The sequence below is a fragment of the Polyodon spathula genome, chromosome 38 (assembly GCF_017654505.1).
Source record: "Polyodon spathula isolate WHYD16114869_AA chromosome 38, ASM1765450v1, whole genome shotgun sequence".
NCBI lineage: Eukaryota > Metazoa > Chordata > Actinopteri > Acipenseriformes > Polyodontidae > Polyodon > Polyodon spathula.
In genome coordinates, this window is record NC_054571.1 from 1891941 (window position 1) to 1913642 (window position 21702).

The 21702-nt window shown below is 45.5% G+C and overlaps 2 protein-coding genes across 5 annotated transcripts in view; one reads left to right on the forward strand and one right to left on the reverse strand.

The window, feature by feature from the left end:
• Nucleotides 1-246: 246 nt before the first annotated feature.
• Nucleotides 247-15625, reverse strand: LOC121304472 (regulator of G-protein signaling 8-like). Its single transcript, XM_041235630.1, has 7 exons — nucleotides 14998-15625; nucleotides 13226-13647; nucleotides 12783-12847; nucleotides 7546-7659; nucleotides 5842-5903; nucleotides 3157-3323; nucleotides 247-2329 (listed from the first exon to the last, which is right to left on the reverse strand). The coding sequence occupies exons 2-7, from the start codon at nucleotides 13565-13567 to the stop codon at nucleotides 2156-2158; spliced, it is 924 nt and encodes a 307-aa protein (XP_041091564.1). The 5' UTR covers nucleotides 13568-13647; nucleotides 14998-15625; the 3' UTR covers nucleotides 247-2155.
• A 1383-nt stretch (nucleotides 15626-17008) lies between these two features.
• Nucleotides 17009-21702, forward strand: part of LOC121304588 (regulator of G-protein signaling 5-like) — a 29756-nt gene continuing 25062 nt past the window's right edge. For 2 of the 4 annotated variants that reach the window (XM_041235798.1, XM_041235800.1), the window contains exon 1: nucleotides 17013-17273. In XM_041235798.1, coding sequence (XP_041091732.1) covers nucleotides 17230-17273 — 44 coding nt within the window. In that variant the 5' untranslated portion in view covers nucleotides 17013-17229. Of the gene's footprint in view, nucleotides 17274-21702 lie in introns of all 4 variants that reach the window. The other 2 variants (XM_041235796.1, XM_041235797.1) reach the window with 2 other exon arrangements.

Sequence of the window (21702 nt, forward strand, 5' to 3'; positions counted from 1 at the left end):
GGTCTGCTTAGCACTATTCCATAGAGAGAGAGAGGGGTCTGCTTAGCACTATTCCATAGAGAGAGAGAGGGGTCTGCTTAGCACTATTCCATAGAGAGAGGGGTCTGCTTAGCACTATTCCATAGAGAGAGAGAGGGGTCTGCTTAGCACTATTCCATAGAGAGAGAGAGGGGTCTGCTTAACACTATTCCATAGAGAGAGGGGTCTGCTTAGCACTATTCCATAGAGAGAGAGAGGGGTCTGCTTAGCACTATTCCATAGAGAGAGAGAGGGGTCTGCTTAGCACTATTCAATAGAGAGAGAGAGGGGTCTGCTTAGCACTATATTTACAAGTATATTTGTTTACTTGGTAACTTGGTTTTGTACCTGTTGTTTATAGCAAAATTGATGCTAAATATGTAGAATTGTTGAAACACTATTAGTTACAGCAAAAGTATCATCTCTAACTTAGAAAGTAATTTGCTACAACTGTACACAGCGTTTTTACTGGTCAGAATCTGTTTGTACTGAGAAACTTGAATACAGCTGAAGAGATCTGTCAGAACCAGTCCCTTCCAGAAAATACAATCCCTGCTGAGGGAGAGTTCAGAGCACACTCAAAGAAAAGGACAGTCGACACACCTCGTAATGGTTGAAAGGTTATAACATTGCAAAACAGTGCTGCTGGCTTTTTATACTTCTCTTGTTTTGTTCGTTTTGTTCTGTGGCCCACTTTCCTAAAACATCACTTTACGTATTTTTGGTTCACAAATTGTTTTTCAAGAGTCTGGACTCTCACTGAGAGAAGCTGAAAGAGCGCTCAGTCCTTGTCCGGACTCTCACTGAGAGAAGCTGAAAGAGCGCTCAGTCCTTGTCCGGACTCTCACTGAGAGAAGCTGAAAGAGCGCTCAGTCCTTGTCCGGACTCTCACTGAGAGAAGCTGAAAGAGCGCTCAGTCCTTGTCCGGACTCTCACTGAGAGAAGCTGAAAGAGCGCTCAGTCCTTGTCCGGACTCTCACTGAGAGAAGCTGAAAGAGCGCTCAGTCCTTGTCCGGACTCTCACTGAGAGAAGCTGAAAGAGCGCTCAGTCCTTGTCCGGACTCTCACTGAGAGAAGCTGAAAGAGCGCTCAGTCCTTGTCGTGTTTCTTCTTGATTTCTGCGTGTTGTAGTTCACAATATTACCAGCGTTCTCTGTCCTTACAGCTACTTCCGTATTACAGCATCTACCCACTGACAATGGCAAACAACTTAACCACAGCTAGCAATGTTATAACAATACAGTACAGAGATGACTATCCAGACGTCTTATCAGCCAGATTGTCAATTTCTTCATTGGTTTAAAACAGTTTCTAAACGGCAGCGTTGCACTTTGAAACACTTAGGTGCTTTCAGTAGTTTTCAGAAGGTAAGCAAGACTGCCCACACTCCCATTGTCTGGTTAATTGACTTTGTACTGTAATGTCCGGCTTGGTTTCAGTTACTGTTGGCAGTATTTTCTGCAAACATGGTACTTCTCACCTGCACTGGGGAGGGTCACACTCTGGTGGACTGGCTGCACTTGCAGGATAAATATGATGCTGATGTCTTTGATGTAGAGTCTGCAGTGCAGACCCTTTAGCTCAGCAGCTCCAAGTCTTTGATGTAGAGTCTGCAGTGCAGACCCTTTAGCTCAGCAGCTCCAAGTCTTTGATGTAGAGTCTGCAGTGCAGACCCTTTAGCTCAGCAGCTCCAAGTCTTTGATGTAGAGTCTGCAGTGCAGACCCTTTAGCTCAGCAGCTCCAAGTCTTTGATGTAGAGTCTGCAGTGCAGACCCTTTAGCTCAGCAGCTCCAAGTCTTTGATGTAGAGTCTGCAGTGCAGACCCTTTAGCTCAGCAGCTCCAAGTCTTTGATGTAGAGTCTGCAGTGCAGACCCTTTAGCTCAGCAGCTCCAAGTCTTTGATGTAGAGTCTGCAGTGCAGACCCTTTAGCTCAGCAGCTCCAAGTCTTTGATGTAGAGTCTGCAGTGCAGACCCTTTAGCTCAGCAGCTCCAAGTCTTTGATGTAGAGTCTGCAGTGCAGACCCTTTAGCTCAGCAGCTCCAAGTCTTTGATGTAGAGTCTGCAGTGCAGACCCTTTACGGGGCAGATGAATGACTTGTGGGTTTGGGTTTTGAGGTTTTGCTTCTTTCTCCCTCCCTATCTCTCGCCTTGCTTCACGAGGTCCAGGTAGATCTTTGACTTGAGGAATCGCGGGTACGAATCCTTCTCCATGAGGCTGTAGACCCGCGTTTGCGCCGCATCGAAGCAGCTGCTCGTGGGCTGAGCCAGGCTGTGCGTGATGGCCTCGCGGGTTTCAGAGTCCAGGTTAATCTGCAAGAAGGAAGGGGAATTTTACTCCAAATCTTCATGTGTGAAATTTGTATCTGAAAGTGAAAAAACACCATGTGGCAGGCTGGCGAGTGGATAGAGGCCCAGAGATAGACTTCAGTTCAAACAAATATACTTTTATTATAAATAAACACAAAATAAACGTGCACAAGGGCAAAAACAAAGCAATTTAAACACAAAGAAAGACAAAAAGCAAAACTTACAAAAATAACAATTTCCAGGCTGGGCAATGCCTTCACTGGATTCAAACTTTCCAAACAACCAAAAAAAAAACCAACCTGCTTCCTCAGCTCCCTCTCAAATGAGAAGCAGAGGCCTCCTTTTATATCAGGTGGCTGGGCGCTGATTGATCGTTAATCAACCTAATCAACTAATCAACCCCAGCCACCTGAACATAATAAACCCAGGCAGGTAGGGGAAATTAACCCCATCCCTGCCAATTTAAAAAGGGCAGAGCTTTGCTCTGCCACACACCATTACAAAGAACTTAAGACTACTCTCAAGTTCCTCAGTTAAAAGCCACAGTTGTTTTATCTGGTTTGGTAACTTTGTTGGGTGCATTTCTCCTCTCTGAAAAACAATTGCCAACGACGAATTGGAGTAAATAGCTTTGAGAATTCAGTCTTACTGTAGAATATCGACACAGCTGTATGTAGATGTAAATTAATAAAAGGTTCAGGTCCAGTTTGCCTAGTTCTGATGAAATCTAATTAAAAACTCCGATTTTTTTCTGTATGTTTTATTTTATTTATTGTAGGTTTTGTATTTTTCTGCAAGAAGCAAAGTTTTTTTTGTTTTTTTTACCTCACCTCTTTGGGAGCCTGTATTCCGATGTAGTCTGAGAATATTTTCCGGGCTTTGGGAATGATGTTTGTGGCTGGCTTGGTGCTGCGGTAATCCTGGCAGGCCAGCCAGAACTCGATATTCTCTTCACTGAACTCCGAGCGCAAGAACGAGCGGAACGCTGCCACCCCATCTGAGAGAGGAGAGGAGATAGAGAGGGAGAGCGGAGAGGAGGGGAGGGAGAGAGGAGATAGAGAGAGGAGAGGAGTAGAGAGAGAGAGGGGAGAGAAGTCTTTGATGTAGATAGAGTCTGCAGTGCAGAGAGGAGGTGCAGACCCTTGCCCCGGTCTACGTCTACTAACCGAACACCCAAACCAGATATTCTGCAAGAACGAAGAAGGAGGGGGTGGATGAGATGATAGAGAGACGAGGTGCACCTCTCTCCTCCGGTGCTTCCCCTACACGCAGAGAGGGGAGGGAGCTCTCTCGATCCAATTATGAGGTTCTTCCTTCCCCTTACTTCTGAGCTGAGAGAGCTTTAGCATAGACTTTTCAACTCTTTTATGTCCCAGGTGAGAGGCTGATAGTGGAGAGAGTCCAGGGAGAGGGAGAGAGGAGATAGAGAGAGGAGGTGAGGGAGAGGAGATGGAGATAGTGAGAGAGAGGGAAGCGAGGGAGAGAGCCCCCTCTCCCCAAATGAGAGCAGAGAGAGAGAGTGGAGAGGAGATGAGAGAGAGAGAGAGAGGGGAGCATAATAAAGACCAGGAGGGAGGGGAGGGAGAGAGGAGATAGAGAGAGGAGGTGAGGGAGAGGAGAGGAGATAGTGAGAGAGGAGGGGAGCGAGGGAGAGAGGAGATAGAGAGAGAGGAGGAGATAGAGTTTGCCTAGGTGAGGGAGGAGATGAGATAGTGATCGAGAGGGGAGCGAGGGAGAGGGAGAGAGAGAGAGAGGAGGAGAGATAGTGAGATGAGGGAGAAGATTTTCCGGGATAGTGGGAGAGGGGAGATGAGATAGTTTTTGTTTTGGAGAGGGAGAGAGGAGATATAGAGGGGTGAGAGAGGAGGTGAGGAGAGGAGAGGAGATAGAGAGAGGAGGGGAGGAGAGAGAGAGAGGGAGAGAGGAGAGAGGAGGTGAGAGGGAGAGAGGAGATAGAGAGAGGAGGTGAGGGAGAGGAGAGGAGATAGTGAGAGAGGGGAGCGAGGGAGAGAGGAGATAGAGAGAGGAGGTGAGGGAGAGGAGAGGAGATAGTGAGAGAGGGGAGAACGAGGGAGAGAGGGGAGAGGAGATAGAGAGAGAGAGAGCGAGGGAGAGAGGAGATAGAGAGAGGAGGTGAGGGAGAGGAGAGGAGATAGAGAGAGGGGAGCGAGGGAGAGAGGAGATAGAGAGAGGAGGTGAGGGAGAGGAGAGGAGATAGTGAGAGAGAGGGGAGCGAGGGAGAGAGGAGATAGAGAGAGGAGGTGAGGGAGAGGAGATGAGATAGTGAGAGAGGGGAGCGAGGGAGAGAGGAGATAGAGAGAGGAGGTGAGGGAGAGGAGATGAGATAGTGAGAGAGAGGGGAGCGAGGGAGAGAGGAGATAGAGAGAGGAGGTGAGGGAGAGGAGATGAGATAGTGAGAGAGAGGGGAGCGAGGGAGAGAGGAGATAGAGAGAGGAGGTGAGGGAGAGGAGAGGAGATAGTGAGAGAGAGGGGAGCGAGGGAGAGAGGAGATAGAGAGAGGAGGTGAGGGAGGGAGAGAGGAGATAGAGAGAGGAGGTGAGGGAGAGGAGATGAGATAGTGATCGAGAGGGGAACGAGAGAGGAGAGGTGGAGGAGAGAGTGAGAGAGCGAGGGAGAGAGGAGATAGAGAGAGGAGGTGAGGGAGAGGAGAGGAGATAGTGAGAGAGGGGAGCGAGGGAGAGAGGAGAGAGAGAGGAGGTGAGGGAGAGGAGAGGAGATAGTGAGAGAGAGGGGAGCGAGGGAGAGAGGAGATAGAGAGAGGAGGTGAGGGAGAGGAGATGAGATAGTGAGAGAGAGGGGAGCGAGGGAGAGAGGAGATAGAGAGAGGAGGTGAGGGAGAGGAGAGGAGATAGTGAGAGAGGGGAGCGAGGGAGAGAGGAGAGAGGAGAGGTGAGAGAGGAGGAGGTGAGGGAGAGGAGATAGAGAGAGGAGGTGAGGGAGAGGAGTGAGATAGTGAGAGAGGGGAGCGAGGGAGAGAGGAGATAGAGAGAGGAGGTGAGGGAGAGAGAGAGGAGGGAGAGAGGAGGGGAGCGAGGGAGAGAGGAGATAGAGAGAGGAGGTGAGGGAGAGGAGAGGAGATAGTGAGAGAGAGGGGAGCGAGGGAGAGAGGAGATAGAGAGAGGAGGTGAGGGAGAGGAGAGGAGATAGTGAGAGAGGGGAGCGAGGGAGAGAGGAGATAGAGAGAGGAGGTGAGGGAGAGGAGATGGAGATAGTGAGAGGGGAGTGAGGGAGAGAGAGGAGATAGAGAGGGAGAGAGGAGAAGAGGGGAAGGAGAGAGGAGATGGAGATAGTGAGAAGAAAGAGCATATATATGGAGGGAGGATATGAGAGGGGAGGGAAGAATATGATGTTAGAAAAGCAGGAGCTGTCTGACTGAGAAAGCCTTCCAGGTTGTTGATTCTCTGAACTACCCTTAGCAGTTCGTCTCTTCTTCCAGCTTTTTTACAAATATATTATTCTATTTTATTTTTTGTAAGACAGGTGTTGTCACTCACGGTGATGGGACAGGAGCACCTCGAGTGATCGACTCCATTCCAGCGCCTCCTGTGAGGTTGGCCTGCGAGAGAAACAAGGGTCACTACCATCAACAGACACTGCACAGGGTGGGGAGGAGGGTCACTACCATCAACAGATACTGCACAGGGTGAGGAGGAGGGTCTCTACCATCAACAGATACTGCACAGGGTGGGGAGGAGGGTCACTACCATCAACAGATACTGCACAGGGTGGGGAGGAGGGTCTCTACCGTCAACAGATACTGCACAGGGTGGGGAGGAGGGTCACTACCATCAACAGATACTGCACAGGGTGGGGAGGAGGGTCTCTACCGTCAACAGATACTGCACAGGGTGGGGAGGAGGGTCTCTACCATCAACAGATACTGCACAGGGTGGGGAGGAGGGTCTCTACCGTCAACAGATACTGCACAGGGTGGGGAGGAGGGTCTCTACCATCAACAGATACTGCACAGGGTGGGGAGGAGGGTCACTACCATCAACAGATACTGCACAGGGTGAGGAGGAGGGTCTCTACCATCAACAGATACTGCACAGGGTGGGGAGGAGGGTCTCTACCATCAACAGATACTGCACAGGGTGGGGAGGAGGGTCTCTACCGTCAACAGATACTGCACAGGGTGGGGAGGAGGGTCTCTACCATCAACAGATACTGCACAGGGTGAGGAGGAGGGTCTCTACCATCAACAGATACTGCACAGGGTGGGGAGGAGGGTCTCTACCATCAACAGATACTGCACAGGGTGGGGAGGAGGGTCTCTACCATCAACAGATACTGCACAGGGTGGGGAGGAGGGTCTCTACCGTCAACAGATACTGCACAGGGTGGGGAGGAGGGTCTCTACCGTCAACAGATACTGCACAGGGTGGGGAGGAGGGTCTCTACCATCAACAGATACTGCACAGGGTGGGGAGGAGGGTCACTACCATCAACAGCCAGCCATACTGCCACAGTTGGATGGGGGGGTGACTGTCGTCAACAGATACTGCACAGCCCCCCCCCCCAATACAGTGTGACAACAGTAGTGTCAACCTACTGCACGGTGGGGAGGGGTCTCTACCGTCAACAGATACTGCACAGGTGGGCACAGGGGACGAGGAGGGTCTCTACCGTCAACAGATACTGCACAGGGTGGGGAGGAGGGTCTCTACCGTCAACAGATACTGCACAGGGTGGGGAGGAGGGTCTCTACCGTCAACAGATACTGCACAGGGTGGGGAGGAGAATCACTGCTGGGGGGGGGGGGGGGGGGGGGGGGGGGGGGGGGGTCACTGCTGTCAACAGATACTGCACAGGGTGGGGAAGAAGCCTGCTGAGTTCTGTTTCATTTCCTAAATCTTTACACTTTACGATTAAACACGGTTAAACATTTCAATTTTTGTAACCAAGGCCTTCATGGAAGCCCTCCATTAGAGAGCTGTTTAATGATGTGGTATTAATGAGGGTGAGACTAGACAAGGAGAGTAGAAGAGAGGGGTGAGGAGTGCTGCCTTTTTCTTTCTTTCATTTTACAGTACTTTCTCTTTTTGTATTTAATCTTTTTATGTAGACTGTGTCGTGGTTTAAAGGTTTCAAATGCTTTGTCATTGATATTCTGAGTGTAAGATTTCTCTACCCTGTCAGAGAAATGATAAATGTCATTGCTGCTAAGAGGGGACTGGTAATAAAGTGTTAATGCTCACTTGTCATCCTTGTCTGGCTTCTCAGAGCTGCCCTCGCTGGACGTGTTCTGGTCGCTGGAGGACTGGTCAGGTTTCTGCAGCAGAAAACTCAGCCTATTCTTCACTTCTTTAACGCTGGAGCGAGAGAGAAGGAGTGAAAGAGGAGGAGTGGGTATAGATGAAAGAGAGAGGACGTGCAAAACTATGCAAGGTGTTTTTGAGTTTGATTCAATATCCTCCATCCTAGTGGAGTAGTCGAGGGTAAACTTAGTTTATCACTTCTCATTTAAGGAATAAAATTCTGGCTGTTCCACAGGTTAACGCCAAGGCCCATTCCAATTTATTATATGAAGTGACTCGGGTGCAAGTATTGATGAGCAGAATCCTGATTAACCTTTACCCCACAGTTCTGCACGACCACCACAGCTGACATGCGCGTAATCAGGGGAGCGGGAACTACGAGCGCTGGGGGTGTGGCACACGTCTGGCTTGAAGATCAGGGGTGCTGTGCACCTGCTGGTGCAATGGTAAATCCTGCTAGTTTCGTGACTCTTATGATCGTGTGTGCAGGTCACTGCATCTTTACATTGCTTTAGAACACAAATGACAACAGCAGGATATTTTACAAACCACGCTGTCGCCGTCTCGCGAGAGTCGATTAGCATTAGCGAGTACAGTAGAATGCTTCTTGAAAATGTCCCAAAAAAGAATATCAGATTTATTTTTTTTATAAATCCTTCAACAGCACCACCTGCTAAAATCAGCTTGTCACAACTAATACTAATCAAAACACACATATACAGTGACGTCCCCTCGTGACAAAAAAGCATTGCAAACCTTAGGAACCTGCTGGCTGTTCTTGTGTTGTTACTCTTCTGCAAGCCAGCACTCCTCTCTGCGCTGGATACCACTTCTATGGGACTCTGCGTTGTGTTGGGTTGTGGGGTGAAGTGTTCCCTGCTAGTCCAGCTGTGTTGGGTTGTGTGGTGAAGTGTTCCCTGCCCTTGCTAGTCCAGCTGTGTTGGGTTGTGTGGTGAAGTGTTCCCTGCCCTTGCTAGTCCAGCTGTGTTGGGTTGTGTGGTGAAGTGTTCCCTGCCCTTGCTAGTCCAGCTGTGTTGGGTTGTTTGGTGAAGTGTTCCCTGCCCTTGCTAGTCCAGCTGTGTTGGGTTGTTTGGTGAAGTGTTCCCTGCCCTTCTAGTCCAGCTGTGTTGGGTTGTGTGGTGAAGTGTTCCCTGCCCTTGCTAGTCCAGCTGTGTTGGGTTGTGTGGTGAAGTGTTCCCTGCCCTTGCTAGTCCAGCTGTGTTGGGTTGTTTGGTGAAGTGTTCCCTGCCCTTGCTAGTCCAGCTGTGTTGGGTTGTTTGGTGAAGTGTTCCCTGCCCTTGCTAGTCCAGCTGTGTTGGGTTGTTTGGTGAAGTGTTCCCTGCCCTGCTAGTCCAGCTGTGTTGGGTTGTTTGGTGAAGTGTTCCCTGCCCTTGCTAGTCCAGCTGTGTTGGGTTGTGTGGTGAAGTGTTCCCTGCCCTTCTAGTCCAGCTGTGTTGGGTTGTTTGGTGAAGTGTTCCCTGCCCTTGCTAGTCCAGCTGTGTTGGGTTGTTTGGTGAAGTGTTCCCTGCCCTTGCTAGTCCAGCTGTGTTGGGTTGTTTGGTGAAGTGTTCCCTGCCCTTGCTAGTCCAGCTGTGTTGGGTTGTTTGGTGAAGTGTTCCCTGCCCTTGCTAGTCCAGCTGTGTTGGGTTGTTTGGTGAAGTGTTCCCTGCCCTTGCTAGTCCAGCTGTGTTGGGTTGTTTGGTGAAGTGTTCCCTGCCCTTGCTAGTCCAGCTGTGTTGGGTTGTTTGGTGAAGTGTTCCCTGCCCTTGCTAGTCCAGCTGTGTTGGGTTGTTTGGTGAAGTGTTCCCTGCCCTTGCTAGTCCAGCTGTGTTGGGTTGTTTGGTGTGGTGAAGTGTTCCCTGCCCTTGCTAGTCCAGCTGTGTTGGGTTGTGGTGAAGTGTTCCCTGGCTAGTCCAGCTGTGTTGGGTTGTTTGGTGAAGTGTTCCCTGCCCTTGCTAGTCCAGCTGTGTTGGGTTGTGTGGTGAAGTGTTCCCTGCCCTTGCTAGTCCAGCTGTGTTGGGTTGTTTGGTGAAGTGTTCCCTGCCCTTGCTAGTCCAGCTGTGTTGGGTTGTTTGGTGAAGTGTTCCCTGCCCTTCTAGTCCAGCTGTGTTGGGTTGTTTGGTGAAGTGTTCCCTGCCCTTGCTAGTCCAGCTGTGTTGGGTTGTTTGGTGAAGTGTTCCCTGCCCTTGCTAGTCCAGCTGTGTTGGGTTGTTTGGTGAAGTGTTCCCTGCCCTTGCTAGTCCAGCTGTGTTGGGTTGTGTGGTGAAGTGTTCCCTGCCCTTCTAGACCAGCTGTGTTGTGTTGCTCAATAAGGGACACTGAAACAGCACACTGCCAATTGAGGGTTTTTTTATTTTCTTAGGACTGCAAAATCAACTTCCACATTTTCTCTTATTTCCTCCACTCAGCTGACAGCAAAACTGACCAGGGGATGCAGAGGTGATGACATCACCAAACGTGCCAATGAAAAAATGCAATACAAAATGCAGGTTGCATCACATGAGTTCACTGGGCAACACAGGTTTGCTCCAAACGTTTTATGGCAAGCATGTTGTAAACACTGTTGCAAGGACCATGGTTAAAGCATGTGTTTCACTGAAATAGATAAATAGGTGTTGATGCTGCTTCATTTAATTAACACGTTTAACATAATAGCAACTGAATGCACAGCTTCCATCATAAACAGGGCTGACAGTTTTGTTCAATGGTTTTCAGCACCCCCACTATAAAAACTGTCCCAGCACCTCTGCATCTCTGCACACCCTTAGTGTCCACCAGGAACACCAAAAAGGTTAGGTTAGCCACTTGTTCTTTTAGTACTACACCACTGTTCCATCTTCACCCTCCTTCCACCTGATCTTTAATGAGGGGTCCTGACCAGTGCAGTGCCCTCTAACCAAGTGGGCAACCAGAGGCCATCAATGCTCATGTGTAACACAGGGGGATAGAAAACAGGGTCAAACAACACTGATTTCAAGTAGTTTAATGGGTTCTTTGCAAATTCAGAAAAAGCAGATTTGTAACTGCGAGGAACAGGATTGCAGAGATGACATAGACCCCGATAGTTAAAATAAATACAGTTTTATTATTGTGTGGGAATTTCATTCCAGCAGTTAAAATAAATAGTGTTCTGGTCCTTATTGAAGACAACAGTTATACACGCCACACAGTAGCAGCACGAGAGGCTAGCAGCAGGCTGGGGAGAGAGTGGAGAGAGAGGAAGGTATAAGAGGAGAGTGGTAGAGAAATAGAGAAGGTAGAGAGAAGAGAGGATGGAGGGGGAAGGAGTGGAGAGAGTACAGGGGAGAGAATGGAGAGAGTACAGGGGAGAGAGTGGAGAGAGGTTTTTGGTAGGGGGGGGGGGGGGGGGGGGTGTTCACATGGTTCCAGCCACGCTCCCCCTGCTGGTTTGAACCTGTTTTGGATCCTGAGTTAGTCAGTATCTGGTGCTTTGCATTTTCTCTTTGGTGGATAGCTGTCGCTTTTGAAATGGAAATTCTCTTGCTGGTTGGAAAGGTCACCCTTGTGAATAAGCCTCACAGCTCCTCTGTGCGGATCTGTTTGTGTGTGTTCTTCTCAAGGAAATGCATTTCAATAAAGAAAGAAAGAGCGAAGCTAACAGTCAGTTACCATGAAAATGCTATTGAATCAACAGGGTTGCAGTTTTAAAAAAAAAAATTGGTTTAAAGTTTGGATTCCTGGGCAGAGTAATGAGTTTATCGAGCCAAAGGTTTTCATCACTTTCTTGTAGATGCAACAGTTAGTCCTATCGATTATTGATCAGCATAACTTTTGTTTTTCGAGCCCTGCGTAACTAGCTGCTTTCTTTGCACTTTCCTAGACTAAAACTTTTCTTGTTTTTTTTTTGTGTTTGTTTTATGATGAGGAATGGCAGAATCGAATGAAAAGGGCCTTGCTTTTGAATTCTAAAGTTTTCTCATTGTATTGAATAATAAAACGCACAGGCATGTTTTCAGGTGCATTTTGAGAACAGTTTACACATTGTTTCTTCTTGTTTGTGAGTAATAGAGAGTCCTCAATGCATTTAATATGGTCAATTAAGTCCGTCCTGCTATTCAATAAGGAATCTGGTTTCTGATTATACCTCTGCTGCTTTAGGGAGCAAGATTACCACACGCTAACCCGTCCAGTTGAGCCTGACTGTTGCTATAAGGGTGTCTCCTCGGGAGCACTTTGGCTGGGCAACAGGATCCCAAGGCGACACTGAGCATTTCTGTTGTGAAACGCGGAGACACTCTGATTTGTTTGTTTGTTTGTTTGTTTCTGTTGTGAAATGGGGAGACACCCTGGTTTGTTTGTTTGTTTCTGTTGTGAAACGCGGAGACACTCTGGTGTGTTTGTTTGTTTGTTTCTGTTATGAAACGGGGAGACACCCTGGTTTGTTTCTGTTGTGAAACGGGGAGACACCCTGGTTTGTTTGTTTGTTTGTTTCTGTTGTGAAACGGGGAGACACCCTGGTTTGTTTGTTTGTTTCTGTTGTGAAATGGGGAGACACCCTGGTTTGTTTGTTTGTTTGTTTCTGTTATGAAATGGGGAGACACTAGTTTGTTTGTTTGTTTCTGTTGTGAAACGGGGAGACACCCTGGTTTGTTTGTTTGTTTCTGTTGTGAAACGGGGAGACACCCTGGTTTGTTTGTTTGTTTGTTTGTTTGTTTCTGTTGTGAAACGGGGAGACACTGGTGTGTTTGTTTGTTTGTTTGTTTCTGTTATGAAACAGGGAGACACCCTGGTTTGTTTGTTTGTTTGTTTGTTTCTGTTATGAAACAGGGAGACACCCTGGTTTGTTTGTTTGTTTGTTTCTGTTGTGAAACTGGGAGACACCCTGGTTTGTTTGTTTTGTTTCTGTTATGAAACGGGGAGACACCCTGGTTTGTTTGTTTGTTTCTGTTGTGAAACAGGGAGACACCCTGGTTTGTTTCTGTTATGAAACGGGGAGACACTCTGGTGTGTTTGTTTGTTTCTGTTGTGAAACAGGGAGACACCCTGGTTTGTTTCTGTTATGAAACGGGGAGACACCCTGGTTTGTTTGTTTGTTTCTGTTGTGAAACAGGGAGACACCCTGGTTTGTTTCTGTTATGAAACCGGGAGACACTCTGGTGTGTTTGTTTGTTTCTGTTGTGAAACGGGGAGACTCTGGTTTGTTTGTTTGTACTCACATGGTGCTGTTTCTTTTCTCATTGGACTTCACTGTGCTCTTGGATGAGTTACTGCTGTCAATCAGCTGGAGACAGACAGACAGACACATTTAAAACAATGATCAATGATTAGTGATGTAGGCCATCCATGTTTTTTTTATTTATATAATTTAAAAATGAACTAGAAGGAAATTACATCACTGTGTAAAACAGACTGTGAGGTGATTTAGAAACTCGCTCTATCCCTGCTGCACCAAGACCTGGGTTTCAGAACTGCCCTTGCTTAAATACTGTATATTACTGAAATGATTAGGAGCCAGGACTGGGTGAGTTCTAACCCTGCTTAAACTCCTGGCGCCTGATCATTTCAATAATAGACTTCACTAAGGGGATCTCTGAACCCCAGGACTCAGTGCAGGAGCTCTTGTGCACAGCAGGACGGTTTCAGAAGAGGGGGCACTCACCAGTGTGGAGGTGTGGAAGGTGTTGAAGTTGGGGGTGAAGGCAGGGTCTTGCTTGGGCGGGGCTTGGTTCTGGGTTTCAGGCTGAGAGCTGACAGAGATTTCCTGGTACACGAGATCCTGTGACATCAGCGCTTCTCGTGAAAGCACCCGAGACTCCTGTTCCCCCGGCGCCCCCCCAGCCCTCGCGGCGCCATGACGACATAACAGGAAGCAGTCACACAGTCCCGATGACATCACGGCGATGACTTCGTTGCTTCCCCCAAACGACGTGGGCTCCGACCCGCGAATCCCGCTACCCCTGTATTTAAGTGCCTTTGTGGGTTGTTGTTGCTGTTCACTCATCTCCCTGAGATGGGACTGGGATTGGAAAGTGTCCCATCGTGTTCCCCCCTCTCCGGGAGAGTCCTGTGCCACTCTCTGCCCTGCCAAGGTAGGACACGAGCAGGGTGTGAGATTCCGTTTAGGTTGTTGGAACATTTTGGGTACATTTTTGTAACCAAAAAAACTGTTATGCAAAACTAAGTTTAAAAAAAAGCTAAATGTATAATCATATAAAACACAAAGTCCCCCAGTCCAGTGACGTATTAAAAATATTTATTTTCATGCAAAGTATTTCGAACTATTAACGCTGTTACCAAAATCTAATAAACAAAGTAAACGCCATGCTCTCAAATGTAAGAATCTACCCCCTCGATCACTGCAAGTATACTTGTACCATGTTAAGTTTCCTATCTGTGGTATTCATTATAATGTATACAGTGAATGTTTTGGCAAGGCAACTTCTTTTACCCCTTAAACAGTTCTAAAAACTTTCAACAAATGTTAATTAAAAAATCTTGACCAAAGGGTTTATGAAAGATGAAAAGCTGAGTTTGTAGATTCCCATGCTTTTCTCACTTTTATACTGGAAATCTAAACTACTGTGCTTTACTATTACAGCACAGTGCCTGTGCTCTTCCTTCAGCTCACTATGCTTTTGCATTGCTTTACCACTTCTGCTTGTATCATAGTAAACCACAGTAAACCTTCATAAGATTTAGTGTGCACCCAGGCCTGTCAAATAACCAGCGCCTGCCAAAGATCAAATGAGTACCACACGACAAACCCTGGGGCTTCAGGAGAGCTGAACCTGCACAGAAAACCTTTACAAAGATGAAATGAGGAGCACAGGACTGACCCCGGGGCTTCAGGAGAGCTGAACCTGCACAGAAAACCTTTACAAAGATGAAATGAGGAGCACAGGACTGACCCCGGGGCTTCAGGAGAGCTGAACCTGCACAGAAAACCTTTACAAAGATGAAATGAGGAGCACAGGACTGACCCCAGGGCTTCAGGAGAGCTGAACCTGCACAGAAAACCTTTACAAAGATGAAATGAGGAGCAACCCTAGGCCTCAGCAAAGCAAAGTTGATGCTACAAGTAGAAGTTATCATAATATATGCACATTTAGAAATGCTACTGTCTCGAGGCAGATCTTGGTGTTTATTAAAATCGAGAGAGCTAAAACTTACACAGACAGACAGACAGACAGACAGACAGACAAGGGGATGCCCTTTTCAGTAGCTTTAAAACTAAATTAACCAACAATAAAAATACACAGTTGCTAAACTTAGAAATACTGAAAGATACTAATTCAATGGCAATCATTTTGATCAGGAGTCTGTCTCTAGACATAACACCTATAACTATTAAACACTCAGTTATGCTGACTTTAGAAGTGCTCAGAGAAACGTAATGATTTCAACAGCAGACTTTCTCAATGAGAAACATACCTTATTTTTCTGTAGAAGGTCTGTTTTTCAGGGACGGGTTTGAAATATTCCCTCTGATTCTTTACCAAAAAAGGTGTGTAATATCTAGAAGTTATATATTTATGCAAATAAAATACAGATTTCTTTACTGAGGATGAATTCTGAAGCCTAAAGGCGTGATGAGGTTAATTCAAGAGAGGAAAGGGAGTGAGAAGAGCAGAAGGAGGAGGTGAGAGGGAAGGAGGAGGAGAAGAGCATGGACCGGCTTAATAAAGAAGTGTTGTTTTTTTTAACCTTTTAAAATAGCAAAATCCTCCAAAAATTTAAAAATATGGCAGTCCTGTTTAGTTTTCCCTTTTGAGACGCTCCCAGATCATTGAGGCTGAACTGTGAAGAAAGAGAAGGAAAGAAGCCAGAGTCTGCCCCTTGGTCTTTCTTTTCTTTTCTTTTCTTTTTGTTGTTCGTATGTTCCTTCGTTCTTTTTTCTATTGTTTTGTTTTTTTTTACCGTTTCCCAGGAAAATATAAATCCCCCTTTCTTTGTTTTTCCTGAAAAAAAAACCCAGCTCAGACATACACACAATACCACTCAAAAACAAAATCCTCACTCAAAAAATAACAACCAATCAGCATGCTCGACTGAGTCTTGGAAACGGTTACCCGCAGCAACGTTCAAGCAAAGAGATGCAAAGCAATCTTCAGATAGCCAATCAGAGAGCAGTAAAATAATAGGGGAAAAACCGGGAGGGCGGTGAGGGGTCATTCTGAGGGGGACTGGGAAGAGTCCAGCGTTGTCACGGTAACACACCATTATGGATTGTGTGTGAAAGGCTGCAGCGAGCATGCAATCTTTATTAATGAGCACAAACACTCATTACACAACACAATAACAATACCGTGTCTGTCATATAACTGCTTTGATTTCTCACCGTCCTCCCCACACTTATAGCACACACTCCCAGACTCCGATAGACGATTTGGATAATACAGTAGATTTAAAAAAAGCAAAGATGAAAAGCAAAGAAAGTTCCTTCTGCACTGACGCAGAACGAGTGATAACCTGTAGGACTGTCTTTTACTCTCATTAAATGGACTAGAGGCAGCCCCATTTCTCTCAGAGGGTGAGGGAGGGAGGGAGCAGTTCAGTCTCCATTCCTCAAGCCTGCCCTGGGCTGGAGGGAGCACCCTTTCTCTAGTGGGTGAGTGAGGGAGCAGTTCAGTCTCCATTCCTCAAGCCTGCCCTGGGCTGGAGGGAGCACCCTTTCTCTAGTGGGTAAGTGAGGGAGCAGTTTAGTCTCCATTCCTCAAGCCTGCCCTGGGCTGGAGGGAGCACCCTTTCTCTAGTGGGTGAGTGAGGGAGCAGTTTAGTCTCCATTCCTCAAGCCTGTCCTGGGCTGGAGGGAGCACCCTTTTAGGGGGTGAGGGAGGGAGCCGTTCAGTCTCGAATGCTATCAGATCTTTCCCATTTCTGGTACTGTTTGCAACTGTGCTCCTCCCCAAATTTATACTGCTGCAGGGATCACATGTCACATCACATGACCAACCTAATCTGCACATGTGTAATTCAGAGACAATGCCAAACCCAATAAAGTGGCCTGGCAGTGTATAACAACGATAAAAATAAATGCCTAGGTTTGTTCCAAACAAGCATGCAATGCACCTGCCTCTCAATCGCACCTGACATGCAAACCCAGCACACAATACTGGCCTGATTGGGTCTGACAGAACATGCTTGTTATTTATCAGTAACAAAAAATAAAAAAAATCTTAATTTAAAAACAACCGTCAAAACTCTTTCAACCGCAACCTGTTGCCCACGCCCAGGCTTTGACAGCTTCGTGATAGACGCCATCCCTTAATAAAAGCCTTGATAAGAATAGGAAAACTCAAACGCAAATGAAAGACTGGCAGGTGTTGAGGGGTCGAGGGCTTTCTAGCGACCGTGCCTGATTGCTCCATTGTGTTCCCTCATTCTCTCTCCCTGCCCATCTTGTCAGCACTCTGAAGGTCAATGCCATTAGCTGGCATTGCATAATTGCTGCTTCTCGCCAGTTTATTGGCCGCTCGCGTTTGTTCTTGGCTGTTATACAGAATATATATTGCAGCTTCTATACACGTACTGATCCACAGGTATCTGTAGAGCGCACTGATCAGGATTCAGTTCTAAGGCATTTCATTTTAAAACTACTCTACAAAAAATACAAGGAACACTTTTATTTCTGTTCTTTTTGGGGAATACGAGACCGCCGTCAAAATGTGCAAGGGACTGTCCGCACTGCCATCCACGTGTTTGGAGAGGTGAGATTGTTATAACAGCTTGTGGCAATGCCACGGTGTATGCGCTTGGTAATTCTTGCAGTGACAAGTCTTTTTTTTTTTTCCATTTGCTTCTCTGTGTGTTTGCTGTGCTTTACCCCAGTTTGTTGCCAGTGAGCCTCTGTTCTTACGCGTGCTTTACCATGCGCTCTCTATGCCTTCACTACACTTTGCTTTTACAGCACTCATCTTTTAGGGAGTTGATTTTTGTAAGCTTTTCTCTTCCATGTACGTCTATACGGACACATTTCAGTACATACGGTACATGTCCTGTACAGAATCAAAGCTGTTTTGAAATGCCAAGAGGCGACTGTATTGCAGTTTAAATCTACCCTTCTGTTGTCTTGCAGTATATTGTATTGTGTTAATTGTATTATATTGTGTTATGTTGTATTGATTGTATTATCTTGCATAATGTTGTGCTGTATTGTATTGATTGTGTTATGTTCTGCTGTATTGTTCTATCAAGTGTTGATCAATGCGAATCAGTTTAACAGGAAAGTCACTGGCATTAGAAATCAGATATTTAATATTGTTAACAGTTCTCTTTTATCAGTACTGTTCTGAACTCATTCAACACTGCTGCAGTAAAACCTCTGCTCAAGAGACCGGCCTTAGATCCCAGTGTTCTTAACAACTACAAGCCTGCTTCCAATCTGCCATTTCTGTCTAAAGTCTTAAAAAGAGTAGGAGCTGAGCAACTCAACACATTTCTGGGCGTTCATGGCATATCTGAGAGATTTCAGACTGGGTTCAGGTCTTCTCATAGCACTGAGACAGCACTTATTCGAGTGCTAAATGATGTGCCCTTATCCTCTGACACAGGCTCAGATTTGCTTCTTATGTTACTAGATTTAAGTGCTGTGTTCCACACTATTGATCATTGTTTTAGAGCATAAGAACATAAGAACATAAGAAAGTTTACAAACGAGAGGAGGCCATTCGGCCCATCTTGCTCGTTTGGTTGTTAGTAGCTTATTGATCCCAAAATCTCATCAAGCAGCTTCTTGAAGGATCCCAGGGTGTCAGCTTCAACAACATTACTGGGGAGTTGATTCCAGACCCTCACAATTCTCTGTGTAAAAAAGTGCCTCCTATTTTCTGTTCTGAATGCCCCTTTGTCTAATCTCCATTTGTGACCCCTGGTCCTTGTTTCTTTTTTCAGGCTGAAAAAGTCCCTTGAGTCGACACTGTCAATACCTTTTAGAATTTTGAATGCTTGAATTAGGTCGCCACGTAGTCTTCTTTGTTCAAAACTGAACAGATTCAATTATTTTAGCCTGTCTGCATATGACATGCCTTTTAAGCCCGGAATAATTCTGGTCGCTCTTCTTTGCACTCTTTCTAGAGCAGCAGTATCTTTTTTATAGCGAGGTGACCAGAACTGCACACAATATTCAAGATGAGGTCTTACTAGTGCATTGTACAGTTTTAACATTACTTCCCTTGATTTAAATTCAACACTTTTCACAATGTATCCGAGCATCTTGTTAGCCTTTTTTATAGCTTCCCCACATTGCCTAGATGAAGACATTTCCGAGTCAACAAAAACTCCTAGGTCTTTTTCATAGATTCCTTCTCCAATTTCAGTATCTCCCATATGATATTTATAATGTACATTTTTATTTCCTGCGTGCAGTACCTTACACTTTTCTCTATTAAATGTCATTTTCCATGTGTCTGCCCAGTTCTGAATCTTGTCTAGATCATTTTGAATGACCTTTGCTGCTGCAACAGTGTTTGCCACTCCTCCTACTTTTGTGTCGTCTGCAAATTTAACAAGTTTGCTTACTATACCAGAATCTAAATCATTAATGTAGATTAGGAATAGCGGAGGACCTAATATTGATCCCTGTGGTACACCACTGGTTACCACACTCCATTCTGAGGTTTCTCCTCTAATCAGTACTTTCTGTTTTCTACATGTTAACCACTCCCTAATCCATGTACATGCATTTCCTTGAATCCCAACTGCGTTCAGTTTGAGAATTAATCTTTTGTGCGGGACTTTGTCAAAAGCTTTTTGGAAATCTAAATAAACCATGTCATGTGCTTTGCAATTATCCATTATCGATGTTGCGTCCTCAAAAAAATCAAGCAAGTTAGTTAGACACGATCTCCCTTTCCTAAAACCATGTTGACTGTCTCCCAGGACCCTGTTACCATATAGGTAATTTTCCATTTTGGATCTTATTATAGTTTCCATAAGTTTGCATACAATAAAAGTCAGGCTTACTGGTCTGTAGTTACCTGGTTCAGTTTTGTTTCCCTTTTTGTGGATCGGTATTACGTTTGCAATTTTCCAGTCTGTTGGTACCACCCCTGTGTCAAGAGACTGCTGCATGATCTTGGTTAGCGGTTTGTAAATTACTTCTTTCATTTCTTTGAGTACTACTGGGAGGATCTCATCCGGCCCAGGGGATTTGTTTATTTTAAGAGCTCCTAGTCCCTTTAACACTTCTGCCTCAGTTATGCTAAAGTTATTTAAAACTGGATATGAACTGGATGACATGTGGGGCATGTTGTCAGTATCTTCCTTTGTAAAAACTTGTGAAAAGTAATCATTTAATATATTTGCTATTTTTTTTTCTTCATCTACGATTTTGCCATTTGTATCTCTTAAACATTTAATCTCCTCTTTGAATGTTCGCTTGCTGTTGTAATATTGGAAAAACATTTTGGAATTGGTTTTAGCTCCCTTAGCAATGTTCATTTCTATTTCTCTCTTGGCCTTTCTAACTTCCTTTTTGACTTGCGTTTGCAGTTCTGTGTACTCTTTCTGTGTACTTTCTTTTTGGTCCTTTTTTAATGCTCTATAAAGTGCCTTTTTTCGCTGAATATTTTTTTTAATTGATCTATTAAACCATTTTGGCAATTTAGTTTTACATTTAGATTTGTCTACTTTAGGGATGTAATTGTTTTGCGCCTCTAGTACTACATTTTTGAAGAACAACCATCCTTCTTCTGTGGGTGTTTTCTCTATTTTACTCCAATCTACTTCTGTTAGTCTCTGTTTCATACCTTCATAGTTTGCTTTTCTAAAATTGTAAACCTTAGCTTTAGTCATTACTTTTGGGGATTTAAAAAACACTTCAAATGAGACCATGTTGTGGTCTAAGTTTGCCAGTGGTTCTCTGACCTCTGTTTTAGTTATTCTGTCTTCGTTATTTGAAAAGACTAAATCAAGGCATGCCTCCCCTCTAATCGGTGCCTTGACAAATTGTGTTAGGAAGCAGTCATTTGTCATTTCCACCATTTCTATTTCATCCTTCGCGCTACCCACCGGGTTTTCCAATTTTATTTGGGAGAAGTTGAAATCCCCCATTAGTATGGCTTCTCCTTTGCTACACGCATTTCTAATGTAATTGTATAACAGATTATTGTGCTCACCGTCTGAATCTGGCGGTCTATAGCATGCTCCTATTATTATGCCCTTTGAATTTTTGTCCGTTATTCTGACCCATATTGATTCGGTTTTATTTTCTTTGTCCAGGTTTAACACCTGGGCTTCAAGACTGTTTCTTATGTATAGCGCTACCCCTCCTCCTCTTCTGTCCTGCCTGTCTTTCCTATACAGTGTATACCCTCAAATATTATATTCGTCCCCATCACTCTCAGATAACCACGTTTCTGTAACACCTATCACATCATAGTTACCTGTCAGTGCAGTAGCTTCAAGTTCTAGAATTTTGTTTCTGATACTTCTAGCATTTAGATAAATACATTTAATGGTTGTCTTACCTGAGTTGTTGTTCTTGTTTTGATGCGGTCTCCCTTCTGTTTTTTTGTTGATTTCTCCCCCCTTCCTTTCTAGTTTAGAAAAATAACAAAAATAAAGATTGACTGACTGATATTGTGTTGTGTTGTATTTAAGTTTCAGCTGGTTGCTTACCCTCTCTGTGTTGTGTTGTTGTGGTTTCAGCTGGTTGTTTACCCCCTCTGTTGTGTTGTGGTTTCAGCTGGTTGTTTACCCCCTCTGTTGTGTTGTAGTTTCAGCTGGTTGCTTACCCTCTCTGTTGTGTTGTAGTTTCAGCTGGTTGCTTACCCTCTCTGTGTTGTGTTGTTGTGGTTTCAGCTGGTTGTTTACCCCCTCTGTTGTGTTGTTGTAGTTTCAGCTGGTTGCTTACCCCCTCTGTTGTGTTGTAGTTTCAGCTGGTTGCTTACCCCCTCTGTTGTGTTGTTGTGGTTTCAGCTGGTTGTTTACCCCCTCTGTTGTGTTGTAGTTTCAGCTGGTTGCTTACCCTCTCTGTTGTGTTGTAGTTTCAGCTGGTTGCTTACCCTCTCTGTGTTGTGTTGTTGTGGTTTCAGCTGGTTGTTTACCCCCTCTGTTGTGTTGTAGTTTCAGCTGGTTGCTTACCCTCTCTGTGTTGTGTTGTAGTTTCAGCTGGTTGTTTACCCTCTCTGTGCTGTG

Coding starts and splice junctions, on each gene's coding strand:
- LOC121304472 (XM_041235630.1), bottom strand. CDS start 13,567: ATGAGTGAACAGCAACAACAACCCACAAAGGCACTTAAATACAGGGGT. Junction 5,904..7,545: donor AAGCCAGACAAGGATGACAA/GTGAGCATTAAC, acceptor TTTCTCTCGCAG/GCCAACCTCACAGGAGGCGC. Junction 2,330..3,156: donor GAATACAGGCTCCCAAAGAG/GTGAGGTAAAAA, acceptor TCCTTCTTGCAG/ATTAACCTGGACTCTGAAAC.